The 15,512-nt window shown below is 42.1% G+C and overlaps 1 protein-coding gene across 1 annotated transcript in view; it reads left to right on the top strand.

The window, feature by feature from the left end:
- The window catches only part of LOC109967086 (partitioning defective 3 homolog), a 207,316-nt gene that overhangs the window by 135,280 nt on the left and 56,524 nt on the right, over window positions 1-15,512 (top strand). Inside the window, 4 exon segments of the mRNA XM_020612437.1 lie at window positions 688-732; window positions 7,314-7,544; window positions 8,507-8,702; window positions 15,151-15,279. Of these exon segments, the coding sequence (XP_020468093.1) occupies window positions 688-732; window positions 7,314-7,544; window positions 8,507-8,702; window positions 15,151-15,279 (601 nt within the window).

Genomic DNA, 15,512 nt, shown 5'->3' with positions numbered 1-15,512 from the left:
GTCTTGGTTGACACGCCTCTGCAATGTCGCATGGCGGTTGGGGACAGTGCCTCTGGACTGGCAGACCCGGGTGGTGGTCCCTCTTTTTAAGAAGGGGGACCAGAGGGTGTGTTCCAACTATAGGAGGATCACACTCCTCAGCCTCCCCAGGAAAGTCTATGCCAAGGTACTGGAGAGGAGAATTCAACCGATAGTCGAACCTCGGATTCAGGAGGAACAATGCGGTTTTTGTCCTGGCCGTGGAACACTGTTTCAAACATGTTCCTCATATTTAAATATATTCCACTTCTTTGCCTCTTTGTATGAAAACAGACTGTGCGTCTCTTGCCAAAGTCAAGAACTTCTCTTTGTTGATTCACCTTGAAATGGCTTCAAACTGTTGCTGATTGCTTTGGCTGCAACAGTCTCTCTGCTCGCACCCTCTATAATCACATCTAATCTTCCTGACCAGATTGCTGCTCTGTGCCGTGTTGATATGACAACAACCCTGATTGCTATCCTCAGACCCACTTTTCATTTCCCATCTCCCCTTGCCTTCTTGTTTTGCATGGCATCCAATCCTAATTGAGATGAAGCCTTTGCGATGTTTGCAGCACTACCTGGATGCTGCATGTGGAATGTTGTGAGCACTAACTGAACCCCAAATGTTTGTACCCCTCCCCTCTTTCCTTCCCCTTCCTTTAACAGTAGCCGACGAGATTAACCTCACCCCACATCCCGAGACCAGCACAGGTAAGGACCGGTGTACTGACAGGTAGAAAGGAAAACTTTACTTCAAAACCATCACTTTCTGTTCCCAAAATGTATTTCCAAGGTCTGCACTGAGGGGTAGAAGTGTTGTTTGAGTCCTATGACAAATCGAAAGCACCTGCAGGATCTGGCTTACTCATAATGGAAGCCACTGTTTTCTGATATTTTATTATCTGAACTCATTTCTAAATCATATCATTTCAGTGGTTCACATGGTTAATTCAGAACAATGTGCATTTCCAAACACTACCAAACATTGCTTTTACTGATTATTTACATTTACTTTCCTGCTCTTTCATTTTTCTTTTCAGCTACTTTCAGTCAAAGAGTTAATTTGAAATGTGCAAGAAGTGCAGACTTTCACTGACGGTAACTTAACAGTGATGAACAGCAAATTAGCCCCAACTGGAATTATGTAGTGAATAAAAAGTGGGTGTTTTTTTTTTTTATTATTATTAAAAAGGGAAACTAAAAGCAAGTACTGAGTCTGACATGACTGTGTTGTTGTACTGATGCAAGTAGAGCTGTGGACATTTACCTTATTATATACATTATTAACACCCCCCCAGTTTTAATTAGGGGATGCTTTGCCTTCAGCATCTGTCTGGTTGATGAAAAGTGCTGAGTCAGTTCATTAAATTTGTTTTAATACTGATGCAGAAAACAAACTTTTAATTCTACATCATTAACATCTTCAATGACTTCACTGTCAGAACCATCTTAAGTCTAACATGTCATATACTGCATGCCTTCATTTTATCTTTACTCTCCATGTTTCCTATATTTGCTGGTTACGTCATAAGCTATAAACATAATTGTTGCTTATTTAACAACACAATATGAAACCTTTGGGAAACCTTTTGAACTTCAGAGGTGAGGCAAGACGTTTTTGTGCCATAAACTATATGAAGTGCAGCCTGCCTCTGGCTGTAGAGAGCCGCTGGTGCAGGATTTGACAGTAACTGTACAACAACAATGACAGACGGTAAACTGCACGTATTGATCTACATACCTAAATTCAATAAGAAAAGATCAAATGGAAGTGAGTAACAAAATTTACTGAACAGATTTTTTTGACGATTAGACTCCTGCGTCTTCATTAGGCGCAGAGCCACATGAAGATGGAAGACAGGATGATCCCCTAGAGTCTAGACAGTGGTGGTGGTGTGGAGCAGCTGACTGGTAGTTAGAGCAGGTCTTGGACTGTGACCCTGGACATCATAGAGGTTGTGGTGGTGTTGGGGAGGAGGTGGGTTGTGCAATCGTAGGTCTGAAAGACAAGCAGGCAGAATTGCAGCTGACTTTATAGAACAGCAGCCAGTGACTGATTGGCTTGAGAAACACAGGCAGAAAGATCACTGGTGACATCAGGTGAAGGTGGAAGGAGATTGACAGCGTGGGGATGTAGACTGATCCAAAGCAAACAGCCCACATCAACTCACTGTAGAAGAAGTAGAATATGAAGTAAGAGATCTTCCCTGTTGAATTTTCACCAAAGCTTTCTTTTTGGCCACCTGCTCCTCGTTTATGTTCCTACTCCTTATGCACTTGTGTCGTGTTCTCTGTTGTTTTGTTCGCTCTTGACAAGACAAATTTTTCAGTCTACACAGTAAAGACTTGGGCTCTTCGCTGCAGTTTGCAGTTTGAGGTCGCTGCTGAACATGGTTGTGAAAGCAATGGGGTGACTACAGATTAGGTTTTCTCCCTTTTGCCTCAGATGCGACCGTAGCACTAATTGTTTTGCGTGTGTGTGCGCGCCAGGAGACGGAGAGTACAGAAAGCACTCTGTCCTTGGTTAAGGCAGCAAGCTGACAGCGAGTCATCCATCTCCGTCAAGCCCCGTGTGTTTTCACTGTCTTGTCTGAAATCAGTGGCTTGGACAAAGAGACGGACCCCACTGCTGGAAGAAAGGTTTAGTGTAGGAGAGAAACTCGCTTGGGGCAGGTTATAGTAGCATGTATGACTGTGAAGTGGCACTCAGTCAAGTGTGAAGACAATTAACACTGAGGCAAAGTATAAAAAGAGGGTCAGACATTGTGCTGTAGAAAAGTGCAAATGGAATCCAACTTTCTGTTATGTTATAACAGCATGAGTCGGCAAGGTGGGGGTCGTTGCAGTTTCTATAAGGTATATCTGCCAAATGGTGGCAGCAGAAGAGTCAGCTGCACTATTACATAATCACCCAGGAAACATTAACAATTTATCTTAATCCATAAAGTTCTCATACCTGCATTACAACAATGCATAGGAGAAAGTATTTTTCCAGTGAAATGCCAAAAAATAAAACCAAATCCTTTTGTAAGTTCCCAGGGGGAAATGGATTTAGTTCACATTGACAGAGGACATAGAGAAAATCTGCAGAACCTCACATTAGAGAAACTAAGGGCTAAAAAGGTGCAGCATTTTTATGCACTAAATTACTTATCGTCGTTGCTGATTCATTCCCCGTCGGTCAACTAATAGCTTAATCGACTACCTGTTACAGCACTGTTATGGGTGTTAGGTATTTATGACTCAATAGTTAATTGCCAGGTAATCCATGCAGTGTCTGTTTTATAAAATGTCCTTACCATACAATAATTAATCTTAGAGTAAATTAGTGATTTTGCGGTCAGAGGGCTTCTTTCTGCTGATGACCACCTGGCCGTCCCTGCAAATCAAAGACCGTTTAAACCTCATTTTCTTGTCTGACTGATCTGCTGAGTGATCTGCCTTTTCATTAATATCTCACTACACTGGCGGATTGTAGGATACAGATACTGATTTATATGTTTTTGGCAGTATTTGCAGTGTGAACATTGAGGGGGGGGAAATGTGTTTCTAAAGGTTGGAAGCTAATACCTGTTCAGTTCCCTTAATGTTTTGGACTAATAGATTTCACCCTGTTTCTTTAAGTGTCTGGAGTTTATTTTTACTTTGTTGTTCCCCTGGTGTCACTTATCCAACTTTTTTTGTTTTAATTTGTACTCTTCACTGAGTATAAATGTTCCATGGTCCATTTACAAGACAGAGCCATTCTGCCGAACCCAAAAGCTGTGACAGCTCTGAGAGATAGGATGTAGGAGCCCTCGTCTTCTAGGCTGTGATTGGCTCAGAGCTTTATTGACACAGGCTGCTGCCACATGTCCAATATGGACACTTCACTGATGACGGACAGTGCAGGACTGTTGGCAGCCCAGTCCTGAACTTTAGTCAAGTTTTCTTTTGAAATCCCTATGACAAAGTGGGTTTCCTGGTAAGTTAACTTTAGTAATCTGTTAATATTAATACTGGGACATAGGAAATATAACCTGGGGTTAGGTATGTGTTGCAGATATTAGTTGCTCAGTAGCTGGAGAGTGACACAAATGTCAAGCAGTGATCTGTTAGGATCAACGTAACACTGACCAATATTCATTTTTGGAAAAACAAAAAATATTACCAAAATAAATGTCTGGTAAAAAGGATGGATGCCCGTACATTGCGTTAGCAGTCACAGGTCTTGGTTTTAGCTTTTGTTACACATGTGCAACTCTCAAGTCCTAAAGTGTCAAACAAGTCCCAAGTTACTGGTGAGAGTCACGTCGAGTTTACTATAGGTCAAACAAGTCACAAGTTCAGTCATACAAAATTCTGATGATCTGATAATATTATGGGAATATCACATAGTTAAATGAGACTTTCACAACCCTCCTTTCATTAATTGTGCATTCGTACATTATGAACTCACCATTAGCTATTAAATAAACAACCAGCTTCATTAACTTTTTAATGAGCAGGATCTGTATAGAAATGACAGAGGCAGCGAAATCAAACGAGCTGACTTCCTTTATGCAGACTGAATCAATAACTCTTCTGCTGCCAATTCCAGCTGAGTCTGGTGTCAGCTCCAGTCTGACCTCTCCTTGTACCAGCTGCGACATAACCGCTCTGTATTTGTTATTGTAAGGCTTCGAAGCTTCATAGGACAGGAGTGTTTATCTGCAGATAAACGCGAGTGTCACTCTGTCCAAACACACCGACTCAGAGCTGACTGACTGCTTGCCAGGTTTAAAATAATCAATTTCACTGTCTTGTTAAATTTCTGTCAAATTCTTTGTGTGTGCTTTGTTACCAGACCTGGTTATTCGCAGTTTAATAAGTTTTACCTCAAAAAGTACTGGAAATGTTTTTTCTTCTATTAAATACTTTCTTCCAAATTCCCTAACTGTTCTCTCCTTTGGCCACGCTGAACACAACAAGATTTGATAGTCAGGTTTAAAAAAAAAAAAAGGCATTTAAAGTAAATGCCATTTGTCAGATCTGCAGCACGGTGTAAATGATCCTTCTTTTTTTTTTAAGGCTGCCACTGAAGTGTGACTTTAGCGAAAGGCAGTGAGCAAAACCTTTAAATAAAGTGGGTGTGCAACATGAAAAGCCTATCGGCGCGGCTCTCAGTGAGATGTTAAGAGGACAGGACAGGCTGATGAGAATGAATGGGAGGCCGCCAGCCCACCAGCTTGTTCACTCTGCATGTATTCAATTTTCCATTTCGATTTCTGTCTCTCTGCCTTTATTCCTTCTCTGGTCAGTCTCCCTGTAAACAAGGCATTTGGCAAAAAAGTCTTTTTCCAAACTATTTGAGAGTATTCTACAACTTTGGCAGGTCATTTGAATAAATTTAAATAGATTTTACCCTTATTGATTTTATGAATATTTTCCCTTGTCTTGAGAAACCCAAGCATGTTATGCTCGGAATAAAAGTTGATATCACAAAAACAGGCAAATGTGATCTGACTGAAATAGGGCCTGAGCCCAGTGGTTCCTACTGACGATATAAATCTGCTAAAGCCTGTTCTAAAATGTCTAGTTTTACATATAGATAAATTTTAAATGCAAAATTTTCATAAACAGCTGGGCGCCGTGGCTTTTAGCTAATGTTACTTTGGTGCATTAGTTGTTTAATCTTTTGAGATGCGTATCAATGCCCGTTTGATTACTTCATCTTACTCCTTCCTTCCCTGTCTTTCATTCAGTCTCCTCCCACATGACATCACATGGAAATTCGTCAGGCCTTGTATATTTTGCAGCCTTTTTACTACACAGTGACACCACCCAGGAGGTTAGGACTCTTCCATCTACCTCCATACTCCTTCACCTGATCCTCCTGCATTTATTATTCACCCTACACATTCTCAGCCTGTGAAAAGTGCCATATGAGAACAGAAATTATGCCTGCGCTGCTGTACGAATAGTCTTAGTTTAATTAAACTGTCATGTTTCTCCTATTTTGCTGATGGTTATTTTCATTCAGAACCATATCTTGTAATGAAATTTGTAGTCAGACACAATTAATGTGATACAAACGCACACACACACAAGTGCACAGAATTGATCGGCTTCCTCCTTGGTGAAACAAACAGTATCCGGCTTTGAATATTGAGTGTTACTGTCAGAGTTGCTTATTGTCCTCTGAGGGCTAGGTGTGTTCTTGTAGAGGTGTGTTTTCTTAACTCCTTGATAAGAGATGTTCTACCAATAACATATTTTTTATCTGCTTGCTGAGGACACCACTTCCTGGAGGCGTCTGTGTCATTATCAGTACACACTGTAGCTGCTTTATGAATTAGTTTGCTCGCCAGCCACAGGAGTCGTATGGGCGACACTGGTTGTGCAATGTTTTTGCCATATTGTAATCTTTACACATCTAGTCTATTTTGGCAGGCATGCATAAGAGAAGCTTGGAATAATACTTTTTTAGGATGAGATTTCATCCTCTGTATAAAAAAGAAGAAACGAGATATGTTGGACTGTGCAGCAACATTGAAAATTTCTGGAGAAATGCGCAGGTCATTCCTTTTTATTACTTGTAACTAGAGATGCCGAGCTACAATTAGAAAAAAAAACAACCTACAAAACCTATATTGAGTTGCTGTCCTCACACTTACTGTGTGTTTTAATGACTTTTGCAGTGAACGTTTATTGCATCGTCCTCAACAGTGTACTCACCTACATGAAATCAAAGTAGAAAGACGCTGAGGTCATACTTGGCCACAGTTGTTGTCTTTTGGAATTGGCTGGAAGTGGCTTGTTGTGAAATATGTGTCACATTGCTTAGTCAGTATTTGTAGAAAATGGTGCCATCCTCTCACTTCATCCTCTTAAATCATACTGTTAAATCCTCTTGTATCGTAACTCCCTTAGTAATGCGGAATCTCTTGCACTACATCATCCTTTATCCCTGGATATTGCTACCCTGCTGTAATTACAACCAATTTCAAGGTGTACATATTGATTCTGGACTCAGTTTGCTATTTATTATGCACTAATAGGATGTTATTAAGATGTGATGGGGAAAAGTTTTTAAGTGTTTAAGGTTATGGAAAGATCAAATTAGGATGAGGTGGCTGTAGATTTTCTGCCTTTTTAAGGGGCTTGTTATTTGCTTAAAATGATCACTGCAGTTAAGACAGTGCTGTTTTTTCTCGATGCTACACAGTCAGTAGGAGCAGTGCTAAAATCAGATATCCATGGGGCCTTTGACGAGGTTTGGGGAAATGTTTGTTCATTTTCCTACAGTGCATGCGTCTTTATCTTTTCACCAGGTTCTTCCACAAAGGATGTGGGACCATCGCTCGGCCTAAAGAAGTCCAGCTCTCTTGAGAGCCTCCAGACGGCTGTTGCCGAGGTAACTCTCAATGGGGACCTCCCGTTCCACAGGCCTCGCCCCCGTATCATCAGGGGGCGTGGCTGCAACGAGAGCTTCAGGGCAGCCATCGACAAATCCTACGACCGCCCGCCAGCCACAGAAGAGGATGATGAGGGGATGGAGACATGTAAGATATCTTGTGTTCCATGTTCAGCCGGTGTTTAATGAGTGTTCTCTGTTCCCACCACGGTCCAGGTGTCACATCTGTCAGCAGCTGGACAGGAGTCCTGTCAGTGTCCTTCAGCAACATCCTTCAACCTCTGTCCCCTTATAACTCACGGAGCATGTCCAAAATGTGACATTTTACCTTGATGGCTTCAGTGACATTGCATCGTGGGTTACTAAATAATCACACTAACTGAAACCGATGAAGTGCGAGCCACTAAATCCCTGATGTAGCTTCCATACTTGTGCATGAGAATGACAACATTCTGACTAATGCTCAGTACCTGGAAGCTGAGTGTATCACTGCTTGTGGCAATGGCATCTCATATCTACTGGAACTGTAATCAGAATATCAAATGCATCATAAAGTACTGTCATAAAGCACCTGAGAAAGGAGGAGTCAGGAGAATGATAGGCTGGCATCCTGTCAGGAGACTGGTCACACATTAAGCTGCCTTCTTTCAAGGTCATTAAATTAAAACAATAACAATAGTAATATATGAATGCAAAACAACGTTTGAGTCATTTTCATAGGTGTCACAATACAAAATGCATACACTCCAAGATCAACAAGCCTCGTAATCTGTCCTACAAACTATGATGTTTGTAGAATATATTTGTAAATTAACATGTCATAGTGGTACTATCAGTTTATCAGTGTGTAGTAGTCTCCAGAGATTACCGTCTCATTGTGAGCAGAGCTCATCCACTACTTTTAATGTGCAGTTAGATTGTATGAGGCTCCTTCTGGCGCTCAGGAGACATAATTGCATCATTGTGAGACAAAGATTTTCATTTATGTGGCTAATGGATTTTTATATGTGTTACATTTCTACTTATAATTACATGCTCATTGGTTAAGCATTTCCCCCCCATTCTCCTCTGTGTTTCCTTCTTTTTCTTTCTGTCTTCTCCTCCCTACAGTGGAGGAGGACACAGAGGAGAGTTCACGATCCGGGAGAGACTCTGTGTCCACGGTGGCCGACCAGACCCCACTGTCCAGCACAGAGAAACCCCTGGTCAACGGCACCAACCGCACCAAAGAGGAGAAGAAGAAAGACAAAGACAAGAAGGGGAAAGCCAAGAAGGGCATGCTGAAGGGACTCGGGGACATGTTCAGGTAAAGCTAATACTACTTTGGGAGTGAATCCAATAAAACCGTCAACTTGCCTTTCACCAAGTCAGCTTGGTGCACAGTGTTTTTACAGAGGCGCAAGCAAGACAACACTTCACAGCTTATACACTAATAAGTTTTATTTCAATTTTGAAGATATTCCTTTAATGTACAGATTCAAAATTTACTCCAGTGGCCTAAGAAGGGAAGTGCAGTCCTCTGCAGTAGGAAGACTTAAAAACACAATCTACATGCAAACTGTGAGGCCTTGTGTTCAGAACCTGCAGCACTGTTGTAAGTGCTGTGCATTGTGCAGCAGGGATATTTTCAGTAGCACTGCAGCTTTATGTGACGACTGAGTTATGTTCAGTGTCAGTGTCTAAACTCTCATCAATATCTACTGTAAACAGCTGATACGTCCTTATTGAGTGAGGTTTTTGTGCTGACCTTCTGTGTGAAGAACAAGGCCCTTGAATTACCCGCTTGCTATGTCAGCTAACATACAAACCACCTATAATATTTAACAGACACATTTTGCCACACTTACCTAAAATAGTCACTGACTGTCTGAGTGAGGCAGACCTGAGCTGTGCAACCACAATGTAAACAGTCTGAGAAAACCCTAATTAGACTTCTAGACAACTTAACCTTTGTGGTTCATTTTCCTGTTAATTATTGTTTCTCTGCTGCCTCCACCATTTCATCTAGTGATGGGAATAGTGAGTCTTTGAACAGAGCCATAAGATCTGGCTCTGTTCCTTCCATAGAGCTGTTCAAAATAACCCCCCTTATTTCTCTGAGTCTCTGCCGTGTTCTGCTTGATCACTGATGCTTGCTACCCAGTCTTAGTGGAGTGTATTTAGAACACAGGGAGTGAGATTTGGTCAAACGGCTCTCAATCACTGCTCGGTTCCCTTCATTCAGCCATTGAGTAGAATCATTCACGAACGTAACGTCATTAATTTCATCTGTCAAACAAATTCCTTACAGCTAAACAGACAAATGGTCTCGCCTGTGGACACGTCCTACTAGTGCATTGTCTGTACACTTCCTCTTCTGTCTCCAAAACAGTGACTGTTCAGAGGAATGTAATGAGGTCTGCAGGAGGGAGAGGGAGGCAGAAAAGATGGAAGATAGGGAGATAGAGTCGGCTGCCATGACTAGTGAAAGAAAAACAAAACAAGAGTGTTGGAGACGAATAGAGGTCTAATACTGTACCTTTAAAGGGAAGAGAGAGAGATATCAGACAAGCTGCAAGAAGATTTCAACAGTGAGGTGTTGAAATGCATGTGGATCAAATTTACTTTGTCATATATCAGTGTAAAGGTTTATTTATGACTGTGGAAATAGCAGCCTGACAAAATAGTCTCAATTCAAGGTGGACAAACTGGAATGATTAGCAGGGAGCTCAGTCAGTCATTGTACTCACATGGTTGAGGGAGGACTGAGTGAGCACAAACTGCAGATACATGCAGCGGGTTTTTCTAAGCCAAATACACACACAACAGGCCATACCATGTTGGACCTCCTCCATGAAAACACCGTCTGACCGCCTGTTTGATTCGAGCCCCGTGTTTACTGGCAGAGAATAATGATGTGAGCTATGTTCAGCCCATCAGTAAACAAGACTGAGGTAGATCACCGTACAGGAACATTTTTCATTTTAGAAAAGGCCAAGAAAAGGGTTTTTATTTCACCATTTTATACTTTATCACATTATATTAAGTATCACATTCAGAAGTTCAGCGCAGCAGTAATTGAGAATCTAAAGGAAAAAGCATCTCGGTACCACCCACATTGCTTGATTGACAGGTGATATGAGGGAGCTACAGTTCAGCAAATATCACAGAAGTGAGCACTTAGCAACAAACATGTTTCTAAATGCTGCAGGAAAAGTTGCCAGAAATTTCCTGCTTTTCTTGTGTCAACGTCAACATGTCCTGATGAAACGGCACGCAGATGTGTGTGTTGGCCCAAACCACACAAGGTGCATGTGTCGAGAACAATTGTACTGTTTTTTAAAAGCGTATAAAATGTGATGTGAGTAAGTTGGTTCCCCCGAGTGGCTCTACAGCGAGTCAAGAGCTCCCGATGAGTGTCATGTGTTTGAGTGAGAGAGAGAGAGAGAGAGCATGTGTGTGAATGAATGAGTGAAGGCTTTTGGTGCAGGAGTGTCAGCGTGCTTGTACTTCGATGTGTGTTTGCATGTTAGGGGGGATCGGGAATGGGACACCTCTGTAGAAGTGTGTGTGTGGTGTGTGAGATCAACAGAGCTCCGCTGCCTGACCCTCTCATGTCTCGAAGGCCTCACACTCAGTCCCAATCAAAGCTTCATTACCATCAACCCCTGCCAAGAGAACAGCCTGCCAACCTTGTAGCCATCTCTCCTTCTCTCTCTTCCTCCCTTTTCCCTCTCTCTCTCTCTCTCTCTCTCTCTCTGATCATCACTGGGACTCAGAAGCAACACCCAGTCTGTTAACTTGGCATCAGCGAAGATGGTCGCTGCCCAGAAATTCAAGGGCTGCGCTAATTTTGCAGTGGTTTTAGTGTGTGTGTGTGTGTGTGTGTGTGTGTGTGTGTGTGTGTGTGTGTGTGTTTGTGTTCCCGTGATGAACAAGTGAACAAGGCTGGACCTAGAAAAGGCTCACACTGTGACAATCTTCATCATGTGTCGCTGCAGAAGCACTGTGAAGACGTCTGCTGTTGGGTTTTCTAAGAATCTCACACTTTCACTTTTTCAGTCTGAATTTTTTGTGAGGAGCGATCTTGTCATGGACGGAGGGACGTTCATGCATCAGGCTCTGTTCCCCTGACCTCGACAAGTTACATTTCTAATAATCATGGTCCTCTGGCATTCTTAAGAGCATATTGCGATGTCTTGCACTTAGCAGTTGAAGTTGTTGTCATGCTTGTCTGTAGTTGCTCTTTTTAACGTGTTGTGTTTCTGAGTTTACAGCGGAAAACTCACAGCACCTTCCAAACTAACCCGAGAGCTCGTATTGATGAAGAGTTGTGGTGGAACACATGAAACGGCTTCAACGTTTCATATTTCATTAAAGAACATTTCATGGCAGAACTACAGGTGGCCATGATTTTATAATACTAGGTGTCAAAATTTTGAAAATGGTGGATGGTGGTAGGACCAACATTTCTGCACTTTCTTGACATTTTCATGGCTGCTGTCATGTTGTTAATCGTAGTTTAGAAACGCTGTTCAGTTGATGTTGAATGTTTCACTTTGTTGTTCACAGACTTGTTAGCTTTACTGACATTTTAGTGGGGTTGCACGTGCTGCCGTCAACCGCCCACAGCACCACCAAAGACTTGTTTTCACTTTTTGTGCCATTAACAGGAGTGGCACGTGTGGTTCTGCTGAATCAAATTAGCCAAATGCTTCTTGACATTTTGAAGTCGTCTTTTCAAACCACAGGAAGCCGTCAAAGCCCTTTATCGATGGCGTCGGGTTCATAAGACGAAGTGGGCCTAACTACGCCTGGAATATACAAACTGAAAACTGCCCTGGTGTCATAGTTGATGCTCTGTCTCCTCTTCAAACTTTTCCCATTCAGTCATAAATCTTGTGTTTGTGTGTGTGTGTGTGTGTGTGTGTGTGTGTCACAAGGAGCATTAGGCTGATTTTTAAGGGGCTGTTAATGAAAGTTAGTGGTGTGGAGAGAGAAACTGTCAACCGTCGCTCGTCATGACAGATCGCCCCTGCTGTTAGCGTTACTGGCGAGCTGTCACTCTTTCAGACGGCCACAGTTAAATTAATCAGGTAATGGACCTTATTCTCCAGGCCCCCCCGCCCCCGCTGTGGTTTCCCCTCCCCATTTCTATCTCAGTTTGTCTTTTACACTCCACAGCATCTGTACCTAATGTCCTCTGTGGGTTTCTACTCGTTATGACAATTTGAAAAAAGAATGGGAAAATTGATATGGCTGTTTCCAGGAAACATCCCAAATGAGTATAGTTACTCAGGATAAAACGAATCCCTTCTTCACTTAATTACCATCAGATGTTCGAAGTTCTACATCTAATATATTTCATTCCTTTCCTTCAAAGTCTTCCCTACATATATAGATGAGACATCTGGACAGACGTGTACATCAACTGCACCTTGACTGGTTGCCAGAGGGAAACATCCACAACATAATTAGCTCTTGTTATTATTAAGTATTCTTCAAAATAGTATTCAGTGTGTTTGTTCCAAGTACTTTGTGGGCATTGATTGTCTTAATTTGATACCTCAGAGACGACATGCAGCATAGCTCAAGCTCCGGGAGAACTCCTCTTTAAAAGTTACTTTAACAGTGAAATAGTTTATCGATGCAGTTTACCATGTTCTCAGCTGTGTCCAGCTTGTGATATAATGCACAACCAGATTCTTCATTAGCCATCCAGTGTCTTCTTTTCATATTCTGTGAAACCCACACATGGCGTTACAGCCCTGGGCAGCATCTGTGTGTGGGTTAACAATGATGCCAGACCTGAGCTGGACAAAGGATGTTATGATCTCAGACCTTGGTTTTGCAGTGTTTCAGGCTTTTGTTCACTAGGCCACCAGGACTGTTTCTGCTTGTGGTGGAGAGTCAGGGCCAGTCGGAGCTCCACTTGCGTTGCATCTTCTTATTTTCTTGTTTTCTTTCACTCTTTTTTAAATTCTGTGCCAGTTCTGTCTCAGTCTTCGTTCATTCAGGGTTTGACACACAAATAGTGTCTTCACTTGTTTTTCCACACCTGGTGTTACACAGTTCTTTCCTTTTGCTTTCTGTGTTTTTCTCTCACTGTCCCTTTCATTCATTTTTTTGATTTTCACCTTTCTTCTCATGCAGCATTTTGTTTTTCCAGGGTTTCACACACTCCTACACACTCACACCACTGGGCTTTCTCTGCTGATTCATTTAATGGTTTTGTTATTTTTTCCTGTGTTTTTCTCATTGATTTACTTTAATTCTCTTGTTTTCATTTCTCTTGCTTCTGTATTGCTTCCCATGCACATTATTCACAAACCTCCTTTATTCTTGTTTTTCTCTCTGGCTCATATTTAGGAAATTTACACTCTTCCGTAAATTCACTCACACTTCACTTTTGGGATTCTCACCTCTTTGGTTTGCTTTTGATCCTGTCGCTTTCTCTTTTCTCCACTTCCTTTGTATCTTTCCTTTGTTTTTCACTTCACTTTGTGTCTCTTTGTTCAGTCACTTGCACACACACACACACACACACACACACACACACACACACACACGCACACAAACATAAACCTCTTGAGCTTGTCTTTGTATTCGTTTGCAGTCCTAATGTTTGATTCATTGAGTTTTTGTTGGAGATGTTCATTTTTTTTCTTTAACATCTTCTGTCTCTTTCGTTAAAATACACACGCGCGCACACACACACACACACCTCTTTGGTTGCTCTCAGTGTTGTCTCTTTAGAAGTCGTAGATATTCTCGGCGGACCAATTTCCTTGCGAATAATCACAGAGGTTCATTGTGGAAGCGAGTGCGGTGCCAAAGTCATTTCTTCAACCGACTGAGGCTTTATACTGACTCAATCATGCTGAAATATCTCTGCAATGGCTCCTGTTTTGTTAAGCGCCACTCCCTCTCTATGAATATAATTACTGTGATGGGCCGCGCCTGCGCCTCGTTCGATTACCACTTCCCAACTTTAAATGAACTGAATTGGGTTTGAACTTGTGAGAAGTACTTTTCAAATGGTTCGTTTGAGGGCTTGATCGACTGCTCAGCTGTATCCACTGGGTGTTTTTGTGATCACAGATCTCTTCCTTTTCTCACCTCCAGCTGGTTCAAAGCACCGCTGAGCATGATCACATAAGCCCTGTTCTGGCGTCTCTCCACTGGCTTTTTTAGGCACTTAAAGGTATAGTTAGTGTTCCTGGAAAAGGCAACAGGAGGGAGCTGGATTTTACATGTAGACCGCTTTCACTGGGGTGAAAGGAGAAGTTCAAAAAGAGTTGCAAAGAATGCCTCTGAAATGAATCGGCAACACGATGTTTAATGGACTGGCCCCTTTATGCCTTGGTGAACTCCTGCAGTGGCGCAAGCTAGTAAGAGCCATTAGGTCCTCAAATCAGTTAGTTTTAGAGGCGCCAAGGGCTAGAAACAAGCACTGCGGTGATGGCACTTTTGCCGTAATGGCCCCAAAACTGTGGAACAGTTTACCTGTTAATATAGGATCTGCCACGGATCTGGCAGGCCTTAAGTCACTGCTCAAGACTTATTTATTTCCCATGGCTCTGGGATCATAGTGTCTTTTATTGTCTGTGTTTCTTAAAGCGCTGTATGAAAAAAGTTTGATTTCTTTGTCTTCCAATTATCATCTACTTTCAATCCAAACCAGCAGCTTATATAAAATACAAAAGAAAAAAAAACAGTAACACACCCAATGTACCAATGGACATTAATAATTCGAGCCTATTATTTCCTCCCAGGTTCGGGAAGCACCGAAAGGACGAGCGACCGGGGGAGAAGATTGATCGTAAAGGCTCCAGCAAATGGAGGTCAGAGGAGACACAGGTGTCAGTGGAGGAGACGATGAAGATGAGGATGGAGCAGGAGAGGTGAGGGCTTCATGATGTAGCACCTGCTAAATGCTCATTGGTTTTGTTTTCTGCTCGGTGCTGGTGTGGTAGTGGAGGTCTTTTGTCTGTGGACTCTCATGTGCTTTCCTACTCCGTTATCAAAGTGGGTGGAAATTTGTATTCATACTGAGCAAAAGTGAGGATTACTCACAGGTTATAAGTAAACAATAAATCCATAGAACTGACCATCAAAACTGCAGATCCATTATATA

This window comes from Monopterus albus, unplaced genomic scaffold (genome assembly GCF_001952655.1).
Source record: "Monopterus albus unplaced genomic scaffold, M_albus_1.0 scaffold125.1, whole genome shotgun sequence".
In the NCBI taxonomy this organism is placed as follows: domain Eukaryota; kingdom Metazoa; phylum Chordata; class Actinopteri; order Synbranchiformes; family Synbranchidae; genus Monopterus; species Monopterus albus.
Note: the sequence above shows the minus strand (reverse complement) of the source record. Positions and strands in the feature narration are given on the sequence as shown.